The 27,209-nt window shown below is 44.2% G+C and overlaps 1 protein-coding gene across 7 annotated transcripts in view; it reads right to left on the minus strand.

Moving 5' to 3' along the window:
* Positions 1-27,209, minus strand: part of MAPKAP1 (MAPK associated protein 1) — a 197,901-nt gene that overhangs the window by 12,526 nt on the left and 158,166 nt on the right. For 5 of the 7 annotated variants that reach the window (XM_080669694.1, XM_080669695.1, XM_080669696.1 and 2 more), the window contains one exon: positions 13,047-13,184. The exons of the other annotated variants lie outside the window; for them this stretch is intronic. In XM_080669694.1, the coding sequence (XP_080525820.1) occupies positions 13,047-13,184 (138 nt within the window). The remainder of the gene's footprint in view (positions 1-13,046; positions 13,185-27,209) is intronic. 7 annotated transcript variants of the gene reach the window in all.

A 27,209-nucleotide genomic window follows, 5' to 3' on the forward strand; every position in this document is an offset into this window, starting at 1 on the left:
TTGAGTTTCATCACTGGCATCACTTCCTTCATTTTCAAAAAAATGTCCGCTAAATACTAAAATTTGAATAACCACAACTTGCCAGTTGTTCTTTCAATAGAAATGGTGTTCCATGAAATAAATGGCTAGTTCGCCTTGTAACTCCGACAATTACACAAGTGCTTTTCCATGGGTAAGTTTTCTACTCCCATTTGCAACAAAAGTGCTTATGGTATATCATGATTTCCTCAGGGTTGCAAAACACTCTGTGTTGCCACAAAATGGCTGCATGCTGCCATACTACCGTGCTGAGTTCCTGAACTGCTTTTTTCTTTTGTTTCATTTTTGATAAACTCTAGTCAGTTTTCACTTCCCATTGTCTATATTAAGTTATGTCATTCTTCTTCTAATTTTCTGCATTTAATATCATTTAGAAGACCAGATAAACAAGCATGGCTGAGAATTTGTTAAAAGCCCTTGTAGACTCTGAGTCAGAGATAGGGATACTCTTCCATCAAAAGAAGAAAGCAGTTTAAGTGCCTTGGCTTCATGTCAGTGGCGGGAGGAAGAATGTAAAGCTCTATCATTTATATGTAACTTTGGGTAAGTATGTAACTTCTTTGAGCTCTGATTCCTCATTTATAAAATGGGAATAATATCTGCCTTATGGAGTTGTTGCTAGAATAAAATCAACAATCCCAGAATTTTATAATAAACTAGAGGCCCGGTGCATGAAATTTGTGCATGGGCGGGAGGGGTCCCTCAGCCCAAACTCGCTCGCAAACTGGGACCCCTTGGGGGACATCCCTCTCACAATCTGGGACGATGCATGCACCAGTGACTATACTTTTCATACAGGTGAAAGGCATCTTGCTGTTGTATGGGCAGCTACATTTTTTTGCCCCGATTATAAAAAGTAGTACATAACATGATCCTTCTGGGGCAGTAGTATCATTTTCCCCATCTTATGGGTGGAAAAACTGAAGCAGAGAGAAGTTAAGTAATTGGTTTTGTCACACAGTTATAAGTGTCAGAATCAGGGCTGACCACAAAATGTGCAAGCCAGAGTCCATGCATGTCATCACTGCATCATCCTGTTTTTTTCAGTGTTAGAGTAGCCTTGCCAGGTTTTAATTTTTAAATCTAAGAGACTGTTTCCAACATATAGGGTAGGGTCCCTAGGCCTGGCCAGCGATCAGGGCCGATCTGTGGGGAGACTAGCAGGGTGATTGGGGGGCCCCTGCTGGCACCCACATTGGCTGGTGGCCTGGCGCCACCCGTTCACTGGCCCCGCCCCCTGCCAACTGGTCATTCTGCTGTTCGGTCGATGTGCATATTAGGGTTTTATATAGATAGATGTATATAATACCCCACAGAGTTGTTGCAGGAATTAAGCAGCACACATAATGTCACTCCATTGTATTGTGGATTGCATTATTTCTGATGAGAAGTCAGCAATCACTCTTATCTTGGTTTCTCTGGCCAGTTTTCAGATTTTTCTCTTTATCGCTGGTTTTCAGCCATTTGATTACAATGTGCCTTGATGTGGTTTTCTATGTATTTATCCTGTTTAGCCTTCACTAGGCTTCCAAGATTAACAAATTGATATTTTTAAATCAAATCTGGTAAAGTTTTCTCCCCCATCCCTGAGACTCCAATTACATATACTATGTTAGAACAGTTGGTATCATTCCACAGTCTCTGTTCTTTTCACCCACTTTTTCTGTGTGCTTCGGTTAGAATAGTTGCTGCTGTCCTGTCTTAAAGTTCACCGATTTTTTAGGCAGATTCTGAAATGGCTCCCAATGATCCTGCCTCCTGCTTGTCACACCCTTCTGTAATCTCCTCGTTTGTGGGCTAGACCTAGAGACTTGCCTTTTTTTTCTATGTGGATGGTTGATCTTGAGCCTCCAGGGAGCAAGCTGTCCCCAGACTTCTCCAAGTCCACATTTCTTTGTCTCCAATTTTTACATGTCCAAAGGCAGGGAACCACAGACACACCTTTGTAGGAGGGTTAGAGACTTAGTTCTGATGAATAAATACAGCAAAAGTGTTGGGATGTTACTGCTGAGACTAGGTTACAAACAACTGTGACTTCTTTCTTGCTAGTACTCTCCTGCTCTTGGCTTCGTTGGTGAAGCCAGCTGTGGGCCACCTCATGAGCTTCCCCACAGAAAGGCCCAAGTGACAAAGAACTAAGGGTGCTCACCAGGAAATAAACTCTGCCAGCAACCGCTCAGTGAGCTGGGAAGCAGATCCTGCCTGATTGAACCCTGAGAGGACTGTGTCCCTGAATGACACCTTGACTGCCGTCGTGTGAGAGACCCTGAGCCTGAAGACCCAGCTGAGCTGTGCTGGATTCCTGACCACAAAACTGTGAGATGATAAACGTTGTTTTAAGCCACCAAGTGTTGGAGCAATTTATGATGCCACAACAGATAATACACTGACCTTTTAAATTAATATTCCTAATCTGCTCCCATCAGTGAATTTTTTGATTGAAGTATTGTATTCTCAACTCTAGAATTTTCATGTGGTTCTTTTTTAATAGTTTCCATTTTTCTTTTTTTTTGAGTTCTTGTTTTCCTTTAAATATTTGAACACATTTATATTAGCTATTTTAAAGTACATCAGGTCATCGAATTAACATCATTTTGTTCAACACTGTTTCATTAATGTTGATGAGGAAAAAAAAAATTGACTCCTGGCTTGGGGCCACTGTCTGTGTGGAGTCTGCATGTTCTCCCATGTCTGCATGGGTTTTCTCCAGGTACATCTGAAAGATGTGCACATTAGGTTCACTGGTTGTCTGAGTATGGGGGGTGTGAGTGTGCCCTGCAATGGGAGGGCATCCTGTCCAGCACTGGTTTCTGCCTTGAGCTGAGCTGCTGGGACAGGATCTGGCCACCTGGAAGCCTGAACTGGAATAAACAGATTGGGAAATAATTACCTTGTTTCTATTAATCTTTCTTAAATGTATATACAGTTCACGTTTACTTCAGTGTTTAACACTAGAAGTATTTTGGGTCTTTAGAAGTTTGGTGATGTTTTTTTGACCAGAAATATGCTTTAGGAACTTAACGTTTGTTTATATCAACTAGTCTATGGTAGAATTGGTTTCATTGTGCATCATTTTGCTTAAAGTTCCAGTTTCCAAGAACCTACTGACAACATTAATTGAAGACTTACTGTAATTATCTGCTAATTCTATCATCTTTGCCATTTCTGGCTCTGTTCATACTGATAGATTTTTCTCCTGGTTATAGGACACATTTTCCTGCTTCTTTGTTTAGTAATTTTTGAGTGAATGCTGGACACTATACACATTACATTGTGGGGTGTCTGCATTTTGTTTTCAACCTTTAAAGAGTATTGGGCTTAGTTCTGGAAGACAGTTAATTTACTTCTGGATCAGTTTGCTCCTTTCAAGACTCCATTTAAAACTTTATTAGGCAAAGATGGAAGCAATCTTTAATACAGGGCTAGTTCAGTCATACTCCTAAGATGTGGCCTTTCTGGAGTCACTACCAAATACCCAGGATGCTCCGCTCTGGTTGGCCGGAACTCAATTTTATAGCGCCCCAGTAGTTGTTCTCTGACCAGCCTTGTGAGGTCGCACTCCAGGAGGCACAGCTGAGTACACAGACAAAGATTTAAGGGCCTTTTCTATAGCTTTCAGTGTAGCTCCCTCCTCCATACTTTATTTTGCAAATTTCAGTTGCTTCAGCCTCCTCCAACTCTGATCCCTTCCTCCCACCTCACCGAGCCTGCCGCACTCTTCTTGGGAAACCCTGGGACAAAGTGAAGTGACAGTAGGTCTCACCTCATTTGCTTCCCTTCTCTCAGGGCCCATAGGCTTGTGCTGCCTGCTTTCCAAGCGCCTGAAAACAGTTCCTCTTACTTTGTGCAGTTTTCCCGTCGTTTATGACAGAAGGGCTAATCTGTTAGCAGTTACCCTGTCCTGGAAGTAGCCTATGGGAGTCTTATAAGCAATACACATTTTAATTTTAATGAAAGAATGGCTTACTTTTTCCATGCCTATAAGAATAACTTAAAATCTAAGCACTCCATTTATTTATTATGAAAACACAATTTGGAGCTTGGCAGGAGGCAAGGGAAACAGATTTCCCCCATCATTTATCCAGCTGAGAAATCTTTCACACAGAGTTTTTCAGCAGAAAACAGTCCCTGCCTTTACCCTCTTCTAATTAGGATCTCTTCTGAAGTTAAAATGAAGAAAAAAAGAATTTGAGGAAATGGTAATACAAATCTAGAAAAATGTGTAAATATGCAAATTCTCCATTATACCCAGATAACAGTTTCGTTATTATGGGTCCATAGGCCCAGGTCAACAATTAAGGGAAAACTTAATAAGGAAAAAGAATGCTTCTCCCAAGGAGGGAAAAAAGTTGATACCTCAAAAATGTTTTCTATTCTAACAAATATCAATATTCTGTTCAAGGCAAGTAAATTCTTTCTTGTTTATTAATAAGTCCTATGGAAAAATGAGGAAAGTTTATAGGAAATGTAAGAAAACCCACTAGCCAATCTTGATCACAAACACAGACATTCTACATGTTACACAGTTAGCAAACATGTCCCCAACAGCCTCTATGGAGCAACTGTAGCACCTGATAATGAATATGGGGGGGGGGGGTATTCTTTTATTTTTTTAAACAATTTTGTTTTATTTTAAAAAATATATAGTTTTATTGATTTCAGAGAGGAAGAGAGAGAGAGAGAGAGAGAGAGAGAGAGAGAGAGAGAGAGAGAGATCAGTGATGAGAAAGAACCATTAATCAGCTGCCTCCTGGGGATCAGGCCCGCAACCCAGGCATGTGCCCTTGACTGAACTGAACCTTGGACCCTTCAGTCTGCCGGCCAACGCTCTATCCCCAGCTAGGGCTGGGAGATGTTCTTATAATCTGTATGGGGCTCAGAGAAGAATCTCCCACCTCCTAAATTCAGAGTGCTGACCTTCCAGAGATTACACACTGTACCAAAACACTCTTTTCCAGAAACTACAGAGACAAGCACACCGGTCCCATCTATCACATGCTGAGGGTGAATAGCAGGAGCTGGTTAAGAACAAGAGGCTGGGCCCTGACCGGTTTGGCTCAGTGGATAGAGCGTCGGCCTATGGACTGAAGGGTCCCAGGTTCGATTCCGGTCAAGGGCATGTACCTTGGTTGCGGGCACACCCCCAGTGGGGGGTATGCAAGAGGCAGCTGATCAATGTTTCTCCCTCATCGATGTTTCTAGCTCTCTGTCCCTCTCCCTTCCTCTCTGTAAAAAATCAATAAAATACATTAAAAAAAAAAAAAAAAAGAGAGAAGAGGCTGGGTTTGCCTTTTCACTGTAACCTTGAGACGTACTCCATTGTGCCCCCATGTTTCTTTGTTGAAGAGCCTCCCTTGCTTTTGCACAATCCCACATTCCAGAAGCAACTTTTAAATGCTCACAATGTCCAGGCTGAGTTAGGAGTCACTGAGCACTGGCGTAGCCCCTGGACAGAAGGTGCTGAAGTTCTGGAGGAAGCAGCTGGGAGTACACACAGGCATGCCTAGTGCAAACGTCAGGTGTCAGTTAACGAACAGGTCAGTCAGCGGGACACATGCCGGGTCGGCTCCCTCGAGCTACGTTTACGGGGCCTGGCCAACGTTATCTAGCCCCAGAGAAACGTCCCCTGGAGCACAGATCGCAGCTTGAGGTGACTGGAAACCAAACTGAGTAAAAAAAAACTGCAGAATGCAGCCTGGCGTTAGATGATGCAAGTTGGCCCCAAGCTTATAGATTTTCTCCACCTTCATCCTGTGGCAAACTCCAGGTCTTTTCCTTCCATACACTTGGAAAAATTGAGGTGGTCTCCCTGGTTGCCTAAACCCATCTCCCAGCAGCTCCCTTGTTTTGGAAGAAGATGATAAATAAATCAAAATGCACTAAGCAGCACTTCCACAGGCACTCGCCTCCTTCACTGAACGTGCACCTCATCAATCACACTATTGTCTGCTTGAAAGGCGAGCCTTGTAAATGTCATATCCACTCAGGCCCAAGGAGAGGCGCATCCACATGCAGCAAGGAGTTTTAATTGGGTAGTGTAATTAAACTGAAAAACCCCGGCAGACTCCCTTTGACAGGATAGATGAAGACCCCTTTTAATAGGGCTAGGAAACATATCTGTTAGGAGGACGAGGCACTGCCTGCTCCTGATGGTGCTCCAGAGTACTTTTATGAAAAGGCAATTCAATAACTGGGGCACTTAATATGTTGGTGTCCATTGTGCTCTGCAATCGAGCAGTACTTAGCGTATTTGATCTGGAACTTAAGAAGCCCTTGTCAGAGAATAACAACACAACATAGCTCGCCCACCTCATGTTAGAAGTGTCTGGGAACCGACAGAGCCTGAGGCTGGGCCGCAGCTTCTCTGGGCTACAGGTCCGTGTGAGTATAAATGCAAGTGCCCTACGTACTGGGGCCTACAGTTTGCCACCACGTGCACGTGCACGGCCATGGCCAGCCACCCACCTACCTCAGGGGTAGCTCTAATATTCGGCGGTGGCCAACATCACCCTCAATTCCCCTTTATGTATTCTCCTGAGAATTTAAATATGACAAAATTCCTGGGTACCTCCTCCTTTAGGAACAGGAATACCTGTCACATCGGTGTGTGTGTGCATGTATTTTCTCTGCTCGAACTACCCTTGTCAAATAGGGAGAAAATGAATTAGGTGGTCAGAAAATTAAGTGCATGGGCTTGGGTGTACCCAAGTCAATTTCAGTAACAAAACCCGAGTCCTTCTGCCAACTCTTTGTTGGGAGAGGGGGTGGGGGATGCGCGCCCGCATACACACACATACACACATACACACACACACACACACACACACATACACACTAGTGGCCTGCAGCTCCACAAGCAAGGTCACAGAATTAGTAAGAACACAGGGCTGTCTTATAAGCAGAACATGACAATCCCTTTCAAATGGAATGCTAGTGTCCCAAGGTCAAGGTTAGGGGACCCAGCATCTGGGTAGATCAAGGGAACCTCTGAGCTGGGGCTCAGGTGGGGTACATAGGCAAGATTTCAGACTTCCCCATGTATAGTTTTCTAAAAACAGACACTTAGCTTAATTTACAAAAACCTTCAAGTCAGTTTGCCTGGCCCCTCAGACTGATTTTTGTTTTTTTTAAGGACGGCGGTGAAAGGTTTGTTTGATGACTGCTTTTACTCCCCATAAAGCCTCCTTGGAACTCTGCAAACCTTTGAACACTCTTAATACTGTTTTTTTTTCCACTATGAGTTGATGAACCCTTTAAGGATATGTAAGTGAATGCATATAGTCTATGAAAACTGGATACCAAATTAAAAGATCAAATATCTTTAGGCTTAAATGAAAACTACATAAAAGCTTTTCAGCCATCAATTTGGCTATCACTTCTAGCCAGTATGAATTCTGCTGGAAAAGCTATTTTCGTGCAGATGTGGAATTCAATGGGAAAGACTGACTCGTGTACCAACATCAATCAAAATGTCGACTTCCCTGGCAGCTCTCAACAGTAAGGCAGGTTCAAAGGTCACAGGATAAAGAAAAAGCCAAGCTCTGGTTCAGCTCTAATATCTCCTCGATAGAAGTCTTGCGAAAGTACCCCCTTCTGTATTAGCCTTGCTTTCATTAATCTTCTTGCCATCTTCTTTAACTAGTCATGCAGAACCGCTCGATAGCGAGACGTATAATGGGGAAGGCCCTGTGCCTATTACCGCGTTAACATTCTCTTAAGCCCCAGTGCAACAATGGGACAGGAAGGCACAGGAAATCTGCAACTGCAGGGTGCAGTGCAGGCAATTCAATTACAGCCCGGCTTACCTATGTAATTCTGACCTATAACACACAAGAGGCCTTTGTGTCGAACTGGTTTGGCTATTAAGGTTCCTGAAGATCACAACAATGGTGATCTTTTCTATTTAAGCTAAATCAATGTGGACAAATCATTATTCAGGAGCTTTAATTTAATTAGTAAATTAAATACACTACTTTACAGATCTTGTCAAGTACTTATGAAAAGAAAGATTCATTTAAGCAGGAGGTCACCAATAAGCCCAGCTAATTTAACTCACAACCTTAACTGAATCTCATTGCAAATATTCCGCAGATTCTATTCACGAGGGGGGCTTACCAGTCTCCCACAGCTGTGTTAACTCAATCCCAGAGTTCCTACCCTGTAGCCAAACAGTATTTTGGACAAAAACAAACCAATAAACAAACAAACCCCGAACCAATAATCCCCCACCAACATAACCAGCATCAAGAGAATCAGATTTCCTTTAAATTATACTATTGCAAGAGAATGTAATCAGGTTACCTCTATTATGCTGCTTCCTTAAGATTTTATATTATCTATATTTAATTGAGATACAGAGCTCTTTTTCAGCTATAAAGACGACAGCTACTTTATTAAGGTTTACTAGTAAATCCGATTTCTTAATGACAGGCTGCTTCCTTTAAAGACTCTGAACCTGCACAACCTTCTTATGAGAAAAGCAGACCTGGCCTGGCTGAGCCTGGCAGTTAATGTGAACACAGCGGAGAGTTTCAGATGGGTGCTAGTTCACAGGAAGGGAGGTTCCTTGCTTTTGTTTCAGTGTTGGAATTCGAGGCGAGCACTTAAAGAGAGAGCCTGCTGTATTCAAAGCCTAGGCGAGGCCTGTGTGACGATGGAGAATTATTTCTCTAAGATCTTTAACCATGGCAGCTTCTGATATGGAAACATTCTCCTTTCCTATCTCCCATACACATCTCTGTTCAGTTAAAATTAATCCATCTCTTAGAGGTTTGTGACAGCCTTCAAAACAGCAAAGGATATCCTTAGGAGTGGCAAACCCAGACTGAGAAATCACCGATTTAAATAATAATGGCAGCATATGCTATTTTTTTTTAAAAAAAATCTGGGAAGGCAGAAATTATTCTTCATTTCTGCACTTTTGAGACCCAGATTTTCTCAACTAAGTCTTTTAAGAGTCCTTATTTACAATGTCCAATTTTTAAAAAAGGCGTGTCTCTATTTAGTCATTCAGTTCCAGGGACAGAGCACCAACCCTTCCCTCCGAGAGCATGGCCCGAGAGGGACAAGTCAGGTGGGGAAACAGCCACAGAGCTGCTCTTTATGGAGCCTGGTCCCTCTGGCCCACAATGGATGTAATTACGCGTTTCACTGCAGGCGCGCTAATGCTCAGTCCCTCTGCCAAGTCAGCTGTTCACATACTTTTTGGATATGGCATCCATTAAACTTGAGTTGTGTTCATGACGACCAAATTAATGGCTTGACAGCAGCTTTCTCAATAAACACTGCAAACTGGCCATATTCGAAGGTTTTTAAAAATCATTTCTTTTTTTTTGTTCAAAATCCTGACAAACATGTCTCAAGTAAGACCAGGAACAACTTCATTATCCTCCCTTTTTGTGAAGAAGGCTGTTTAATAACACGTTCGCTCTGTGTTCACAACGAAATTATTTTAGTTGGTCACACGTTCTGGTCTTCAGCAAGACACTTGTGTTACAGGAGATAAAAACATGAAAAAGGAAATATATTGCAGAAATCAAAAACCTTATCTACTTCTAGACTCTCTCTCTTTGCCATAATTCATTCAAGAAGGCCCTAAGAATAATTTTTGATGTAAACTCAGCTACAAACATACATCACTATGCTGATAAAAATCACAGGCTAAACTTATGAAATATAGTGACTTTCATTTCTTTAGTGCTGTTAAAATAACTTTTTTCTAAGGTTCAACAGACACAAAAGATAAAAAGGGTTACCATTAATCCTTTAAAAAAAGCAGCAGCAGTCACTAGATTAATTCTGTGGTCTGATGATGGTCTTGAAGATGAACTTTTTATAGATTAACTCACTGAATTAATTTGATGAAGATACTGGAAATCATAAAAAAAAACAGCATCAAGCCGATTCACTTAATACATCTTTGTTTGGGCACTTTAAACATAAATTATGTTGAATAACTTGGGGTTTCTAAATTCTGGCCTCATTCAGTCCCATTTCAAGACAGCAAACATTCCCTGAGGACACCTCTGCAGGCCCTGTGCTAGGGCTTGAGGATACAGAAACCAGGTCCTGGGCCAATCAGTTCAGCATGGAGAGGGGTGGTGGGGAGGGGTGGGAGAGAGGGGTGGGAGAGAGGGGCAGACCCCAAATAAGAACAGCACAGTGCGGGAGGTGCTTTACCAGCAGTGCGCACAACTCCTGGCAGAGGGAGAGCCTGGCATTTGAGCTGGATCTTGAAGAATTGAGTGGGCTGGGCACGGGCAATGGAAGTGTCCGTGAGTTAGAGGGCCAGGTTGGAGGTATATTCCAGGCAGTGTGGAACCGCAAAAGCAAAATATTTCAGGATGGGAAGTTATGGGCTATGAGCCTGGAGTGTCAACGTCTGTAAAAGCTATGCTCAGGAGTCTGAAATTTATTCTATAAGCCTGTAACTTTCAAGAATTTTTTTTTCAGTGATCTGAACTATAAAGAACCAATCGGAAGAGCAAAAAGAAAAAAAAAAAATCCCCAAAATGAAGATAATGTAAGGAGCCTCTGGGACAACTTCAAGCATACCGACATCTGCATCATGGGAGTGCCAGAAAGAAAAAAGAGAGCAAGAAATTGAAAACCCATTTGAAAAAATGACAGAAAATTTCCCTAACCATAAAGGAAGATGACATACAAGTCCAGGAAATGCAGAGTCCCAAATAGTATGAACCCAAAGAAGCCCACACCAAGACACATAATTAAAATGCAAAACACTAAAGACAAAGAGAGAATCTTTTTTTAAAATCTATATATTTTTTATTGATTTCAGAGAGGAAAGGAGAAGAAGAGAGAGCTAGAAACATCAATGATGAGGGAGAATCATTGATTGGCTGCCACCTGCACACCCCCTACTGGGGATAGAGCCTGCAACCAGGGCATGTGCCCTTGACCAGAATCAAACCCGGGACCTTTCAGTCCACAAGCCGACACTCTATCCACTGGCCAAACTAGCTAGGGCGAAAGAGAGAATCTAAAAAGCAGCAAGAAAAGCAGTTGGGCCTGGACAGAGTGACTCAGTTGGTCAAGCATTCTCCATGTACCGAAAGCTTGCTGGTTCGATTCCCCGTCAGGGCACATACCTGGGTTGCAGGTTTGAACAGAAGGCAACTGATTAACATTTCTCTCTCTCAATGATGTTTCTCTCTCCCTCTCTCTCAACATGTCCTCAGGTGAGGATTAAGAAGAAAAATTTATTTATTTTTTTAAAGAAAAGCACTTAGTTATCTACAAGAGAGCTCCCATTAAGACTATCAGCTGTTTTCTCAATAGAAACTTTGCAGTCCAGAAGGGACTGGGCAAGAAATATTCAAAGCGATGAAAAGCAAGGACCTACAACCAAGATTACTCTACCCAGCAAAGCTATCATTTAGAATCGAAGGACATATAAAGAGCTTCCCAGACCAGAAAAGATGCTAGAACAATGACCTATTTATTGGCCGACAAGCTGGAGTGAGAGGGATTAGGAAGATGTTTATTTAAAGCAGAGGGAACCGGGCAGCCTGGGGCAAGGGCCCCAGAGCAGCAGGCGATATTCTCACCAGCCCCTCTGGCAGCCATCGCAGTCAAGGCCTCACTGGGCGGACAGGAGTGGTGGGAAGGAGGGTGGGGTGGGCTTGGCCTTCCTCCTTTCCCCCTATACCGGTGGTCGGCAAACCGTGGGTCGCGAGCCACATGCGGCTCTTGGGCCCCTTGAGAGTGGCTCTTCCACAAAATACCACGTGCGGGCGCGCACGTACAGTGCGATTGAAACTTCGTGGCCCATGCGCAGAAGTCGGTTTTCGGCCTGGGCGAGTCTATTTTGAAGAAGTGGTTCTAACGCCAAGCCAAAGAGCCGCATGTGGCTCGCGAGCCGCGGTTTGCCGACCACAAATATGTAAATATCTGTGTTTTCCGATGGTCTTAGGCTCTACAGCAGCGGTAATGTAAATATCTGTGTTTTTTGAGAGCCGCTGCTGTGGGGCCTAAGACCATCAGAAAACACATATATTTACATGACGATTCATAACAGTAGCAAAATTACAGTTATGAAGTAGCAACGAAAATAATTTTATGGTTGGGGGTCACCACAACATGAGGAACTGTATTAAAGGGTCGTGGCATTAGAAAGGTTGAGAACCACTGCTCTAACCACTGAGAAAAACCAGCTAGGCCAGTAATTGCATTTTGTAAATTCCATAGGCAATGCTGATATGGACCAGACTTTGAGAACCACTGTCTCACAGCCTTCTCCAGGCAACTAACAAATCCTGCTATATTTTAAAATTTTTTCTTCCACGGAGGAATTTCAGTGTGATCTGTGTCCTTTCTGCCCCTCGATGCCACCGAAGTCCTAAAAATGATTAATCTAACTGCTGCACTCAATCACTTAACTGCAAAAATATAATATGCCAAAATATACAACCAGACTGTATCTACTTTCATAGTTTAAGCAGAGGATGGCCAACCCGCAGCGATCTCTTCTGCAGGACCAGGCAGGAGTTTAATTACGAGCTGGTAGGTCGTACAACTGCCAATAATCTGGAGGGTGTTGACACTTCAGCATGATGGATATCTAAATCTAGTCTTCAGCTGACAGAGGAAATCCCCAGCTTCCCTCCATCTGGCAAGGAAGGAAGGCAGGTCCAGGACTAACTGGCCAAGTCCCCCGAACGGGAAGAGGCAGAAAGCACCAAGTGAAATGAGGGCTCTGGTGACTGCACATTTTCAGCAGGAAGGGCCCCTCCTCCCACGGCGCCCAGGCGAGGCTACCGGGGTCAGGAGCTGTGAGGTTCTCTGCTGCCATCAAGACGGAGCAGGAGGGGGACCATGTCAGGCTCTGGGCACCATAATACAATCCCATTTGATTAAAAGAAATTTCTGGTAATGAATTAAACAGACCCAAGGAAAAAAGGACATGGTGGTAATATATTCTCCTGGCACCCAGCACACAGGGAAGAGGGGGAGAGAGAAAGGAGACATAAATAAAAGGGACTACTCACTGGGGCTTTTTTCTTCAGCAAGGTCACAGGCACAGAGCAGGTCAGAATCGATTGAGATGGGTTTCTGCTTAATCCAAAACTTAGTGCTGGCTTTCTGATTCGTAACAGGGTCTATCTCTACTTTGTCTCCAGAGATACCTGTAAGGCCGAGGGGAGGACAAAAAAAGAAGCCACAAGAAGTGGAAGGTGTAAGTGATTTCAGTTTAATCATTTGACCTGCTTTGTAAATCACACATTGGAGGTACACAAGCTCTTTCTCAGAGCTCTGGGGAAGGCCATGGGCTGGAGACAGACCTAAGGAGACTCCAAATGGCACACAGAAGCTGCACAGTTTGGTTTCTTGAGTGGGTGAGGTGAGGGGGTGGACAACCAAAAATTATATAAAGAAGTATTAAGAAATATGCCTTCGTAGCTATAACACATATAATTACTTACATTGTGTTAACCCTACATCATCTATATATTACAATTACATAAACTATAAGGCTCATTTAAAAACCAATTATGATCAGTGGTCTGTGTTGTTTTTTTTTTTTTGTAATCTTCACCCGAGGATATAAAGAAATATATATGTATATATATTTGATTTGAGAGAGAGAGAGAGAGAACATGGATGTTTCCTATGTGCGAGCTACATCAACTGGTTGCCTCCTGTATGTGGGATCACACCCGCCAACCAAATGAGCCACCCAACGGGGCATCTGTGGTCTCCCCCGCCCCCCCGCCGTGGTCTTTTTGTTGTTATTTTAGAATAATATCTGGGTTGGAGAAAATCTGTACTATCACCTATATGTAATATTAGCCTAAATAGCCAAGCTACCAATATGAAGAGTTTCTAATCTGGAAAAATCTCACAAACTAAAAAGGGGGAAAATCTCTCTCTTCCCTTCTCTGACATTATCCACGCTAGACGTAAAGGAAGTCGCAGGAGGATCAAAGGTTCTTCACATAAAGCCGTCCAAGTGTAAGTGCTGGAGCCTGGCTTCAGGCTGTGGGGGTCACCGCTCCACTGAGGGGGAGTCAGCAGGGTGTGGGCTTTATGCCACAAAGACTTTATGACAGGCATCCAGAATGTTACATCCTGGCACTTCAGGTTTCCCCTCAGAATTGACACAGACGGGCCACACTGCACAGGGCCGGGGAGCCAAGGTGTCAGGAGGACACAGGTGGCGCCCAGGACGGAGGGTGTCCTGGGTGCCCATGGAAGTGCACGGCTCTGTCCCCTGGTCACCAGCCGTAGAGGTTCAGCCTGATACACACAGCCGAGGCCAGATGCTCTCTCTTTCCTCTTCCGCTGAAAACTGAGGATTTCTGTTCATGAAGTGGGACAAAAACCTTCAACATGCCTGCCAGAGTGGGCCCCAGATGGAGTCTTGAAAGTAATTAATTTTCAGGCCACAGTTTAAAGGTCAGGGTTAAAGTGAAAAGAGCAAAATGAAGTAAAGATATTAGGAATAAAACAATCAAATGTGCATACTGTAATAGAAAAGACAACCAGAGTTAATATATTTCATTCTCTGGATCACCCTTAGAAATGTTTCAATATAATGTGAAAAAACTTAGCTAGCCAAAAGAAAAAGCAGATAAAAAACAGTTCAATTAAAACAATAACAACAACAAAAACCCCCACAAACCCCCACAATGACCACAGTCTCAAAGCAAATTAAAAAAGAAAAAAGAAAGAAAACATATACAAACAAAATCCTAATGATTAGGTCTGCCACAGACTCCATTCGGTTCTATTTTATCTTATGAATAAAGAAATCCCACGTACAGTCAGACAAAGGCAGGAGACTACAGGGAGTCTCGTCAGCTGTCTTCGGAGACAATGCAATACGCTTGCTTGTCCCTGGCCATTATCCTGTGGTCTTTGGAAAAGACAAACAATTGGTATTTTTTTTTATTAATCGAATGCTGGAATTTGTCATTAGACATATTTCAGGGACACCATATTTCAATTAGGCATAATGTCGTAAGTCCAATGGACTCTGGATGCTCGGGTCTAGATGATTTCAGGAGGGCAAGAATGTATCAGGAGACCTATTTTATTACATTTCACTTAAAATAGATGACAACCACCCAGCTACACTCCTCCCTCCAATTCGGTCATTAATTGTTAAAGGTCTGGACATTTCTATAGTTCCCTGAAAGAAGAAAAGTACTTGAGCCCTGGTTGTTGGTAGCAAGTGTTTCTCTCTCTCTCTCTCTCTCTCTTTTTTTCTTTTGGTCCCCTCTCCTTCTTCTGCTTATTCTGACATTTATAAAAGTCAAAATGAGCAGAGCAAAATAAATGTGCATCTCTCTTCTGTGGAACACACCCTGCCCACATTTCTTTCTCAGAGAGAGAACGGAAAAAAAAAAAAATTATCACCAGAGAGACAGGGTTTTAAAATTTTGTTCTACGGCCCTGCAACTCCTGAAGTCGTAGTCAGTCAATATTGTTAATGTACCTTGTTAATTTGATAGGATTTGTCAGGTAACTCCACTGGAAAATTATATAAAACTGTTCCAGATGAAAAGATGATAGTGACATGAATTAAAGTGATAGAACAACAGTGGAATATAAACCAGAAATGACACCCAAAGTGGCTGTTGATTTATTGCCGTACTGAGTTTGGTTCTGGGCTCCCATGTATATTAGTGCTACAAATCTGGGTCCATTTAGCAGAGGGATGCTCATACATACATCACCAGCTCCTGCTCCAAGCCAAGGTCACTCCCCATTGCATCAATCTTTTCAACAGAGCCTACTTCACAAAGCAGGACTTTTGTAACCATCTCAGATGTAACAGACTCTAGTCCTCTTTCATCTTTCTTTTATCATGTAAAGTACACTTTAACTTCTATTATTTTTATCTGTAAATTGTTACAGTATAGTTCATCCATTACTGGCTATCTCTCTACATCAATTGCCTAAGCTCTGTGCAGCCACAAGAACACTTTCCCAATGACGCCCTTTCCTGGGGTTATTGTGCAGTCACTGTTCAGAGAGGAGAACCCCAAGTCTGGGGTTTGAGGATGAAGACGTGGGAGATGAATGCATTAGGTTCAAGATGGGCAGGCAGATGGAACACCACTTAAAACAATTGGCGTGTTCCAAAAAAGGTGCGCGTAAATCAGATTTTTTTCTGAATCAAATCACATTTCCCACTGACTTCCAGTTCCAGAGATACTTTATCTTCATTTTGGATTGATCTGTAATTGGCAGGGGCCCCCAACACTTGAGTTTTAAGTTTCTCTGCCCTGCAGACTCTCAGTCAAGTAGTTAATGATCTGTAAAACCCTCACCTGCCTAGAGGAGTCACTATTTAAAGGAACCTGTAGGGGAATCTTTCCTGATGGGAAAATCCTTTTGTACAATTAAATAATCTCCTGCTCCTTGAGGTATGTGTGAGTCTCAGCGTCTTTGGCCAGGGCACGCGGCCCCACGGGACCCTGCTTGCTCTGGCTGGAGGAGTGGCAGCTCTCTAATTCTGGCCCAGGGGGGCCCGAGGCAGTCCCCGGCAGGAGCCCAGGCTCCTGAGCACACCCAGCCCCCACTGCTGAAGAGGGAGCCTGTAGAATCCAGCCTGGCAGCAGAGACCTCTTCTGTCCCTGACCTGGGAGTCTGATGGCTGTCTACTTTTTGGTTGGACGGAGGAGGCAGCCTGGTGGAGAGGAGACCAGTTAGGAGGCTGGTGCCAGTCCAGGCCAGGGGCAAAGCGGGGTGAACATTAAGTGGCACCAACCATGTGCCAGCATGGCTAGAAACCCTTTGTGTACCTTGATTCAAGTCTCACAACCTTATAAAGTTGGTTACTACACTTGTCCCTATTGTATGGAGGAGGAAACTGAAACAGGGAGGTTAAGTAACTTGTCCAAGATTACACAGCTGAAAAGCGAGAAAGCCAGGCAATCGTTCCAGAGGGTGTTCTCTCAGCCACTACACCATTCTACAAGAACGGTGCTGGATGTCCGCACAGCACGCCCCAGGGGAGGGGAAGGTGCTTGTCTAAGGCTGGAGAGCTTCTAAGTGGAAAAACCATTTTCACGCCCACAGGTTTTTGGTTCCTAAATATGGTTCTTTGCATTGCTCTGCACAGACTCATTCAGTTGAGTCAAGAGGACATAATGAGAAACTCTGCCCACCCAGTTTTAGTCTTCTCTCTCCATTTTCACCAAGGAACGAATAAATATTCAAATGTGACAGTAAGTGCACACCTATTTCTGCTCATACATGGGAATGGGAGCCTGAAGCCCTAGCAGTACTCCGGTTTTTTCGGACCGCTGAACTTGGTTTGGATTTTCCTGACGGAAGTTGTAGTAAAGCCCCTGAAAGAACGGCAGGGGCACTCCTCACAGTGCTGCTATGCACTAGTTTTAAGTAATTCAAATCACAAGCATACGTCCAAGAAAACAAGGGACGCTGGCTTTTGTTAAGTCTGTATTTCTCCGACTTAAAAGGCCAACAACAGAGGATTAGTTAATCCAACCATGACGCAATAGGACATAACCCAGAAAAATGCTGTGTGAGGAAAGCCTGGCTTGGAGGAATTCTTACGTCATGTGGAAAGTACAGAAAAACATTTGGAGACAAGAGATGAGAAGGATATGCTGCAGATTGGCGACGGTGGTCAACTCTGGCTCCAGCCTCTCCTTTTCTGTATTTTTCCAAAATAAAATCTCACCCAAATAAATCCAAACCTTTTTAAAAGTTGGCTTTTTGGGGTTCCAGTTCAGAATTCAGCATGGTTGAATTCTGTCACGGATAATCATGACAAGTGATGGCAACTGAAGGTTATTCCATCTGGCAGGTCTCAGGACCCAAGACTGAGCTGCTGGGAAGAGCTCCGTTACGCCCAATCTGTGCCTCCCTCACAGCGGTGCCCGGAGGCTCTGCCCTACCAGCCACGGCAGGTAAGGAACAGAGCCCGGGCCTGGCCCAAGTGGCCAGGGTCAGCCCTGCCCTCGGAAGCAAGCGAGGCCATTTGCCTCCTTTACCAGGCTTCCCCCTACTCACCGATCCGCAGCCATCTGCCATGACCTTTTCATGCTCCCACTTCTGACAGCTTCCAGATACGGGGAGTCCAACTTCACTGGAAGCAAACTATCACACTGCCGTCAGACGCAGAAAACACCGCCTGATGGCTGTCCCACATCAATGCCGGCATATCAATCCTTCCTTAACAAGACAGCTCAGAATAAACAAAAATGCAACTCTGCCATAAACACAACTCTCTGGGGAAATGATTTGTCCAAGGCTTTAGCGCTGCAAGGAGACCCTTGCCTGTTCTAACTAACCAGAGATTTCCATGCAAGGAAACGAGCATTGCACAGCCTCCTCTGCTAACACAGACGGAACCTCCTGTGAGCAGCCTCAGCGCTGGGTCCTTGGTGTAGACCACACTGTCAGGAAGGCGGTGGTAGCCTGTTTGAGATTTAACGGCAGTAGTACAGAGAGGTGAGGGGCAGGGACTTCAGAGTCCCAGAGTTCTGAGATCAGGTATCAGCTTGCCTATTTGCTAACCGTGTGACTTTGGCCAAGTTGCTACAGAATAGTGACATATGGCCTCATGGACTTGTAGGATTAAGTGAAATAAGACTTGTAGAGTGCTTGGCATAGTGATTAATTCATAGCTAGTGACCCATACTACTACTTCTCATGACTATTATTATCAGGGGTTTGGCACTGGGCTGTGACACAGATCGAGTGACAAGGGTCAGAACAATGGAGCTGAGGGAGCACAGAGGGATGTGAACAAGGGACTGCTGGCCACAATCTGGGGGCGAGGGGAATTCTCTCTGGGACCTGCTCTACACCACAGGTTTGGAAGTACCAGGATCCACGACTGTCTAGCTGGGGACACCACTGCCCTCATACCCATGAATCCCTACAATAACCTCCTGTCACCAGGTATCACTGGGAATACCTTTTCTTGCGACCTCCAAGAGTTCAACTCAACAGCAGGAGGAATGTTCTCACACCTGGAGCTGTGGAAACGTTTATGCTGGGGAACCCCATCCTCTCAGGCAGTGGTTCTCAACCTTTCTAATGCCGCGACCCTTTAATACAGTTCCTCATGTTGTGGTGACCCCCAACCATAAAATTATTTTCGTTGCTACTTCATAACTGTAATTTTGCTACTGTTATGAATCGTAATGTTAATATCTGTGTTTTCTGATGGTCTTAGGCTCTACAGCAGCGGTTCTCAACCTGTCGCGACCCACAGGTTGAGAACCGCTAGCAGGGTCACCTAAGATCATCGGAAAACACAGATATTAACATTACGATTCATAACAGTAGCAAAATTACAGTTATGAAGTAGCAACGAAAATAATTTTATGGTTGGGGGTCACCACAACATGAGGAACTGTATTAAAGGGTCGCGGCATTAGGAAGGTTGAGAACCACTGATCTAAGGCCTCTAGGTTATTAACTTGGAGATCTTGATTTTGCCAGCACATTTCCACTGATGTTATCCTGTTCTCCCTCAGCGAGCCTGACCTTCCTCCTTTGTAAAATGGGGTACCAACAGTACCAGTTCCTGGGGGTGTCATGAAAATGAAATGGCATAAGCACATAAAAAACTTAAGGAGAGTGCCTGGCACATGAAAAAGGGCTCCATCAGTTATCCCTAAAATTAGTACTGAAGAGGAACCTCAGAAAGGTGAAATGATGCATTTGCCCCGAGTGAATCAAGTTAGCAAATGGCAAAGCTGGGCTGACCCCCAGCCCATCAGATTAAGTCTAGTGTGTTCTGACCATCAGCTATTTCCTAGTGTCCCGGAGGGGCACACATCCCGTGAGAGACACTTAAAACGCCCCTCTGGGAAGCTCAAACACCAGTGTGGCAAAAATTAGAGCATTTTACTTTCCATGCCTCAGTGTACTTCCTGAGTTATTGTTTATTTGCTCAGACATCATGAGCTGTGGTTCATTCATCAATTTCCTACAACTCTCAGCCTAAGACGACAAAATCCCCACTGTTGTTAAATCCTGGAGTAGCTTTTGTACAAGTCCACAATCCTCTTGTCTTCGAGTTGCCTAGAGCCTGCGGAAGCCTGGGAAAGCCTCCCGGGAGTGCCACTGAACAACTCTTTGCCAGAGTGGATTTCACTGAATCTACACGGCCAATCGATAGCGTCCACCGAGCAGTCAGGGAAGTCTTTGCAACTTGTCTGAATTTACACACAGGATCAGACACGCAGGCTGTTTGGGCTTAATGAGACCTCAGAGATCACCTAGAATGGGGCTTTCATTCTCCATAGAAGAAATGGAGGCTCAGGGCAGGGACATGACTTGTCTAATGTCATCCATTGATGACAGATCTGTGACCATAATTCAATCCCTATACCATCTGGCCAGGGCTTACACAGACCACACTCCTGTCTCACTGTGCAGCGCTTACACAGTGGGTATACTCACAGTGACCAAATGCATTACAATATAAAAAGCACAGCCGCGGCAACATGCTAGGAACCCAGAATAGGTGACAAAGTCATGTTGTGGGTCACAACCGAAACGAGAGCCAGGAGAGCCCGATGTTCCTGAGATCAAGTCGGGTACTGGGGCCCAGGATCACTGGTTTCACTCAAGGGGGTAACCATCTGAAACCATGCGGGGACCTAGCTAACAGCTGCCAATTCCAACGTGTGGTCAGTGACAAATCTAAGTGTACATGACTAGACCATGAGCCTTGATGCAAACTAAGGGGCGGCCTACACATGAATGAGACCGTGAATGTACAGCAACACTCGACACAGCCCTCGGCATAAGGGCAGAACTTACAGAACGAGACCAGGGACTGTTTAATTCTAGCAGTGCCCGTTCTCAAATGAGGGCTACATTCTCTCTGTGGAGAAAGCAGTTACAAAGATTTTGTACTGGGCCAGTTAAGAGTCCCAAACTAAATATTCTCCTGGTAAAAGATACCTCGGGTGAGCTTATGATGTGAGTGGAAACAGTAATGCTGTTTCCTAAGATAATTTATAGTATCACTCACAGTGTGGGAACATCAGGTCTTCCCACGTTCAGGCCCAGGTACCTGGCCAGAGCTCAAGTGCCAAGGAGAGGAAGTGGTCAAAAGAATAAAGAATCTTGATGGCCTCTCAGATATCCTATCCCATTAATTCTATTATGCCAGTGGTTTGCACCTTTTTCCAATTCTTAATTCTTTCTCAGCCACCTGAGGGACCTGACACATTGTCATCAGCAATCTGGATTACTCAGCAGGAATTCTCAAAAAAGCAGATCTGGGAGCAGGCAAGTAGAGGAAATAGACAGTTAGAAAAAGCCCCTCGATTTCCCGACATTCCCAGTCAGATGTCCCCTCAGCCCCATCACTGCATTAAGCACTGATGGGGTAAAGGAACTGGATAGTATCTGTCTTGCTCTCTCTCTCTCTCTCTCTCTCTCTGTGTGTGTGTGTGTGTCTTGCTCTCTTAAGTTCATTAGTGTTTTTTTCTGTTCTATTCTACATTTTGGTTCAGAAAATGTTGCCACAGCAGGGACAGAACAATCATTTAATACTAGAATTGTCATCCTCAAATTACTCAATGGACCCAGGGATTTTGGAGCTAAGCAGGATGCACGTCTCCTGATCATTTTAGTGTCTTTGAATGGAGAAGGGTTATCTCCTTAGTATTCCAAAAGAAAATGAAACAGAAATGTGGGAGAAGGAGCAATCCACTTCTTAAGAACAAGCATTTCCAGATTATGTAATTACTTCAGCTATACACCATAGGTATCCCATCAGGAAATAACAGGGGGAACGTTTTGCCCACACAGCCACAGAGATCTACTTTTAGCATCCGCGGGAGCCCGAGGAGTAATCAAGCCCAGGCACAGCTGTTTGCTTCATGCACACAGTCTTGTGTTGCTAATGTGTTCAAGTCTGCATATGGTATATGAAAAAATAACTCTGTAATAAGGTCTTCCTTGAATGCTGACTTACAGATATTAACTAGGGAGTTAAATAATAACGGAGATCCGACAGATAAACCAGGCAAGACAATAGATGGCAAATATGCTGCCTCCCATCATGCTCAGGCCCAGGGCAGACATTTTTAATCAATCACAGAGTTTCTTTATGCTGCCTGGGGACGCGGTTCAAGATGCTGCTTCAGCATAATGCTCTGGGCAACCCTTACAAACCTGACTGGAGTGGGTTTATGAGAGGAAAGCTCACTGCCTTCTCTACGATATGTGCTACTGGACTTGATAATTTTGATAAATAACTACTGTGATCACAAGTATTGTGATTATACATGTGGATTGTTTTATGAAGAGATAATGGAGGTAACCTTTTGGTAGAGGTTATTTTATAATATAGTCTTTGTTTAAAAATATTTTTATTGATTCCAGAGAGGAAGGGAGAGGGAGAGAGAGATAGAAGCATCAATGATGACAGAGAACCATTGATCGGCTGCCTCCTGCATGCCCCCTACTGGGGATCAAGCCCGCAACCTGGGCATGTGCCCTGCCCGGAATCGAACTATGACCTTCTGGTTCATGGGTTGATGCTCAACCATTGAGCCACATTGACTGGGCATAATGTAGTCTTTATCTGGAAATCCAATACAGAATTTGTATAACCTAAACAGAATTGTTAGGCTATATATGCAGTATGACACAGATGATATATTATGTATTCGTATCATGGTCTGAATTCAAGGTATATTATGTTTCCTTTTGGGGACTTGGGGATGGTCTCTATTGACAAATGATATGGTGAAGGAATCAAGTTAGCATAAGTGGCACAATTATCGAAGCATTTCCCAGCCTGAGGCTGTCAGGAAAAGCAGGCTGCCTGCCCAGTCAGAAAAAACAAGCCTTGGACAAAGAGATGAGAGGCAAGAAAGTCCTTTGAATGCTCTGAGGCTGCGTTTCCGAACCCCACAATTAAGGGGAGATTCTGGGCCGGGGGTCTGGGATGGGTCAGGGACTTGGTGGTTCTGATGCAGGGTCAGGACAGGAAGCACTGCTCAGAGGTACTGTGTGAGTGAGAAGTAAACACGGCATGTCCTAGTCCTCTCTGCCTGGTTTTTCATATGGATTTCCGAGTGGCTCCTTGGCAGGTGCATCATAATCCAGCTTCTGCCAGCCAGCCCAACAAATTCTCACTGATAGAATACTGCGGGCTTTCTAGATCGTGGCTGGAATTCACCATCTGACCCTTTTAGTTTCAGTTTTCCCCAAACCTACTTCACCCTGCCAGTCTCGGCATGTTTGGGTATCACCCATGTCTTAGCACCTGATCCCATGGTCAGCCCCATAGGTTCAGGCAAATGGAAGATCAAGAAATGAAAGAAACCCCGACTTGGTACAAGCTCAAGCAAAGTCTACACTTACGGGCATCTGTACTTATAGGCCCAACACAGGGGAAGCAGACAAGACAAAATATTCCAAGAATGTTTTCAGGAAATACAGGAATGGTTAGGCACAGCGGCTTTGTTTGGTGAGCTTTCCAGAGCAGGGATGGCAAATCAATTTCAACTTCAGAACCAGCTCTAGTGATTGGCAGGGGCCGCTCAGAGGGCTGTGCTGGGAAGGATTCTGAGGTCAGGTCCAGGCTCAGAGGGAAGTGCAGCAACTGACTAACGATGTGAATGGGGGGTGAAATAGTGGCACCCAAGCCACACTGACACGCTCCGCATGCCGGGATAGGGGAAGAGCGAGGGATGTGCAGAAAATGTAAAACTGGTCAAAGGGAAGTAATCACTTCCTTTGTGCAGGCAAGTTATTAGACTGAGGCATCTGTGGCATGAGGGACTGGGTTTAGCATATGGATTGGGGTTCAGTCCCAGTTCTCCGACTGGGACTGGATATCCCACTGTACTAGTATATCTGGTGGCTAAGGGTGAGGGCAATGGAGTTAGTACCTATTAAGTAATAGCTCTGTGCCAGTAAATGCTAAGTGCTTTATTTCATTAACTCCTCCAAGCCTGTTTTCTCAGGTATGAAATGGAAATAACATCATCAGTGTGCTATGTGGATTAAATAAGGTAACAGGGGTGAAAGTTCACTGTACACTGGAAACTGTTATAGAGTATTAGTGCAATGACGATTCGCATTCAAGGCATACGATAGAAGTTAGCCATAACACTGGGCCTCAGGCAGACTTGGGTTCTGATTCTGGCTTCATTACTTACTGGATTTTCCCCTGCACCCCAGTTTCCTCATACGAAATATGGAGATAATGTCAGCACTAGCTAGTAAGAGTGCTATAATTACAGGAGACAAAGCATGTAAGAGAGTGTCAGCAAAGTGCTCGGCACATAGTAAGCACTTGATAAACCGTAACTGCTTTTACAAATTATAATTCTTGTTAATGTTCTTTAAAAAGATTAGGTCTTTGCCACAGATTTCATTAATAGACCCCAATTATTAGAAAAGTCTGGTGGAAAACTGGTTTAAGTTTGGGTCCTGCAGATCCAAGTTTGCCTCTCTCATCCCGACAGCGGAAGTAAGCGGCAGGTGGTAAAAGTGGAGCAGCGGCCACCACTGCCCTCAGAAGACAAGCAGCTGAGCTGGCACCGGGGCTGGGAATCGGTCCCCTGCTGGGTGAGGACCACTGAGGCCTAGTGGCCGGTCGTTTCCCGTGGACTCAGCAGCACAGCTGGGTGAATGCGCACACAGACACTTACCACTTAGAGGAACCTGCCACAGGGGGCAAGGGAACCTCTGCTCTGACTGACAGGACAGGCGAGCGGAGGCGGCCATCCATCACTGTCAGCAAAGATCTGACGCACCTAGCTAGTCAGTTGAAATAAAATAAATTATTTACTGATCTCAGGGTCCAGCTGCTCACTTGAATGCTCATAAAGGGTGTGCTGTTTGCTGCCATGCACTTTGTGGTGGATTCTGTTTCAGGAAGGAAGGATTTCTGTGTGCAGGTTTTTGTTGTTGTCAGAATGAAAGGGTGTTACCATGTGCTTTGCAAGGAGGGAGACAGGGTCTTAAGTTACATATCTGCACTGGTACATGGGAATAGGAATTGAGTGTATTTATTCACTTCATGGTACAGGACTCAGGGCACAGTTTAGCTGTCAAAAAAATTCTTAGGACTAATTAATGCAGTTTCTACTTATGCTAAAGATTGAACTTAATGCATAATAGAAACATTCTGACGTTTTAGAAGCATCTCAGAGCCGCGATGTTCCACCAGAGGGAGCCATGTGCACCACTGGAAGCATCCAGAGCGGCTGGGACCTGGCCTCTAGTCACTTCTTTTCTGAGAACCTCTGCTCCAGGGAGAGATGCTTGTATCATTGTCATCCATTTCTACCTGAGACGTCTCCGCTGTGGCTACAATAGAGCCACTACCTAATCTGAGTGATCTGGTTACGTGTTTTCAAGATGGTGGACTAGGAGAGAAAGTAATAAGCAAAATAAATGTTACTGACAATAATAACACTAAGATAAGCTACCATTGAGAATATAGCTTCTATGGGCCACTTTCATACAATCTTGAAAGGTAAATGTAATTCACCTTTCTTAAATGACAAGAACTAAGACTAACCAGGGGAGGGACTTGTCCAAGGTGACACTGCAGGTAAGGAGTAATGCTGGGATTCAAACCCAAGCTCCTCTCTTCTCACGGATCCTTTTCTGGACCTTTTCCTTTATGTTTTTTTAAATTTTGAAAGAAAGAAACAGAGAGAAACATAGATTTGTTGTTCCACTTATTTATGCATTAATTGGTTGATTCTTGTATGTGCCCTGACTGGGGATTGAACCCGCAACCTTGGTGTATCAGGACAACGCTATAACCAACTGAGATACCCTGCCAGGGCCCCTGGGCCTTTTCCTTTAAGTAAATATACAGGTTGGAATCTGATGAATTAAAGTTTGGCTTTTTGCCTTGAGAAAAAATTAGGGGGAAGAAGCGCACAAACCAAGTTTGCACTGCCTTTTCACCTTGGGGATCAGTGGACTTGCTGATTACGCTCACCTGGGAAAACGCGTGCCTTCTCTCCTGGACCTTTATCTTGGCTGCACTCTGGCTATTTATTGAGCTTCTTAAAACTACACCCACTCAGAGAAAACAGACCCTTTGTTACGGGGAAGGCACTGCATTCAGGCACATGCAAACTGGATGTCTGAGTAGCATCCTTATTTTAGTAAACTTTTCACTGAAAATATACCAATGGAAAGTACATAAATCATAAGCGTATGTATGCTTGACTTTTCCACAAAGTCTACAGACTCATGTAATCAACACCCAGATAAGGCACAGAACTTTATCAGTGTCCCAGAAGCCCCTCCAGTCTGAGCTCCCAGGATAACCACCACCATTACTTCCACACAGATTATTTTTGTGTATTTTTGAAAGCTACATAAATGGAATCATACAGTCTGTACTTTTGCCCCCCTTTCTGGACCTGGTTTCTTTTTGAGCAGTCTTTTATTTTTATTTCTAGGAGACATACCAGGAAAAGCATCCCCAGGAAGAACACCCCTGAAGAAACTTTATGTTTTAAGAATCAACATTAAATAAGCAATTCTTTTTATTTTTTTTATTTTTTAACCACTTTAGAGATTTAGTTTTTTGTGTGAGGGAGAAACAGTCTAGAGAGGGGGAAGAAGAGTGGGTTCTTTGTTTTGGTTCAAAGTTACTGGGTGCTAATTCATGTACTGAGTTTGTTGGAATCACCATCATCTCAGCAGCTGATGTTCACTGAGCACTTGCTATGTGCCAGGTGCCTTGCTAAGTATTCTGCATGTGCTATGACATTCCATCCCCACAATTACCCCATCTATGCGGTAGGGACTAGTATCTTCATTTTACAAACGTGGAGACGGAGATTCTGAGTCATCTGCCTGTGATGATACAGCTCATAAGCGAGCCAGGGTTTGGACCCAGGCCTCTAAGTCCTGAGTCTGTCCTCTAAAGCGCTTAGTTTAGCAGCCACCAGGCCCTGTGCTCAGGGCTTTATGTGGACCGCTGGCTTGTTCCACGGCGGAAGCTGGTACCACGAACACTCCCGCTTAAGCAGAATGGAACTGAGCTCGGAAAGATGAAGACACTTGCCTAACATGGCTGCTTATTGATGGAGCCACGGCTTAAACCAGTTGTGATTCTGACGCTCATCTTTTAGTTACTAAGCTGTACTGTCAGCATATTTCAAGCTCCTGTCCGTCAAGTTGGGAAGAAATTATTAAGATATTTTTCAGGCTTTATC

This window comes from Plecotus auritus (assembly GCF_963455305.1).
Source record: "Plecotus auritus genome assembly, chromosome: 5".
In the NCBI taxonomy this organism is placed as follows: domain Eukaryota; kingdom Metazoa; phylum Chordata; class Mammalia; order Chiroptera; family Vespertilionidae; genus Plecotus; species Plecotus auritus.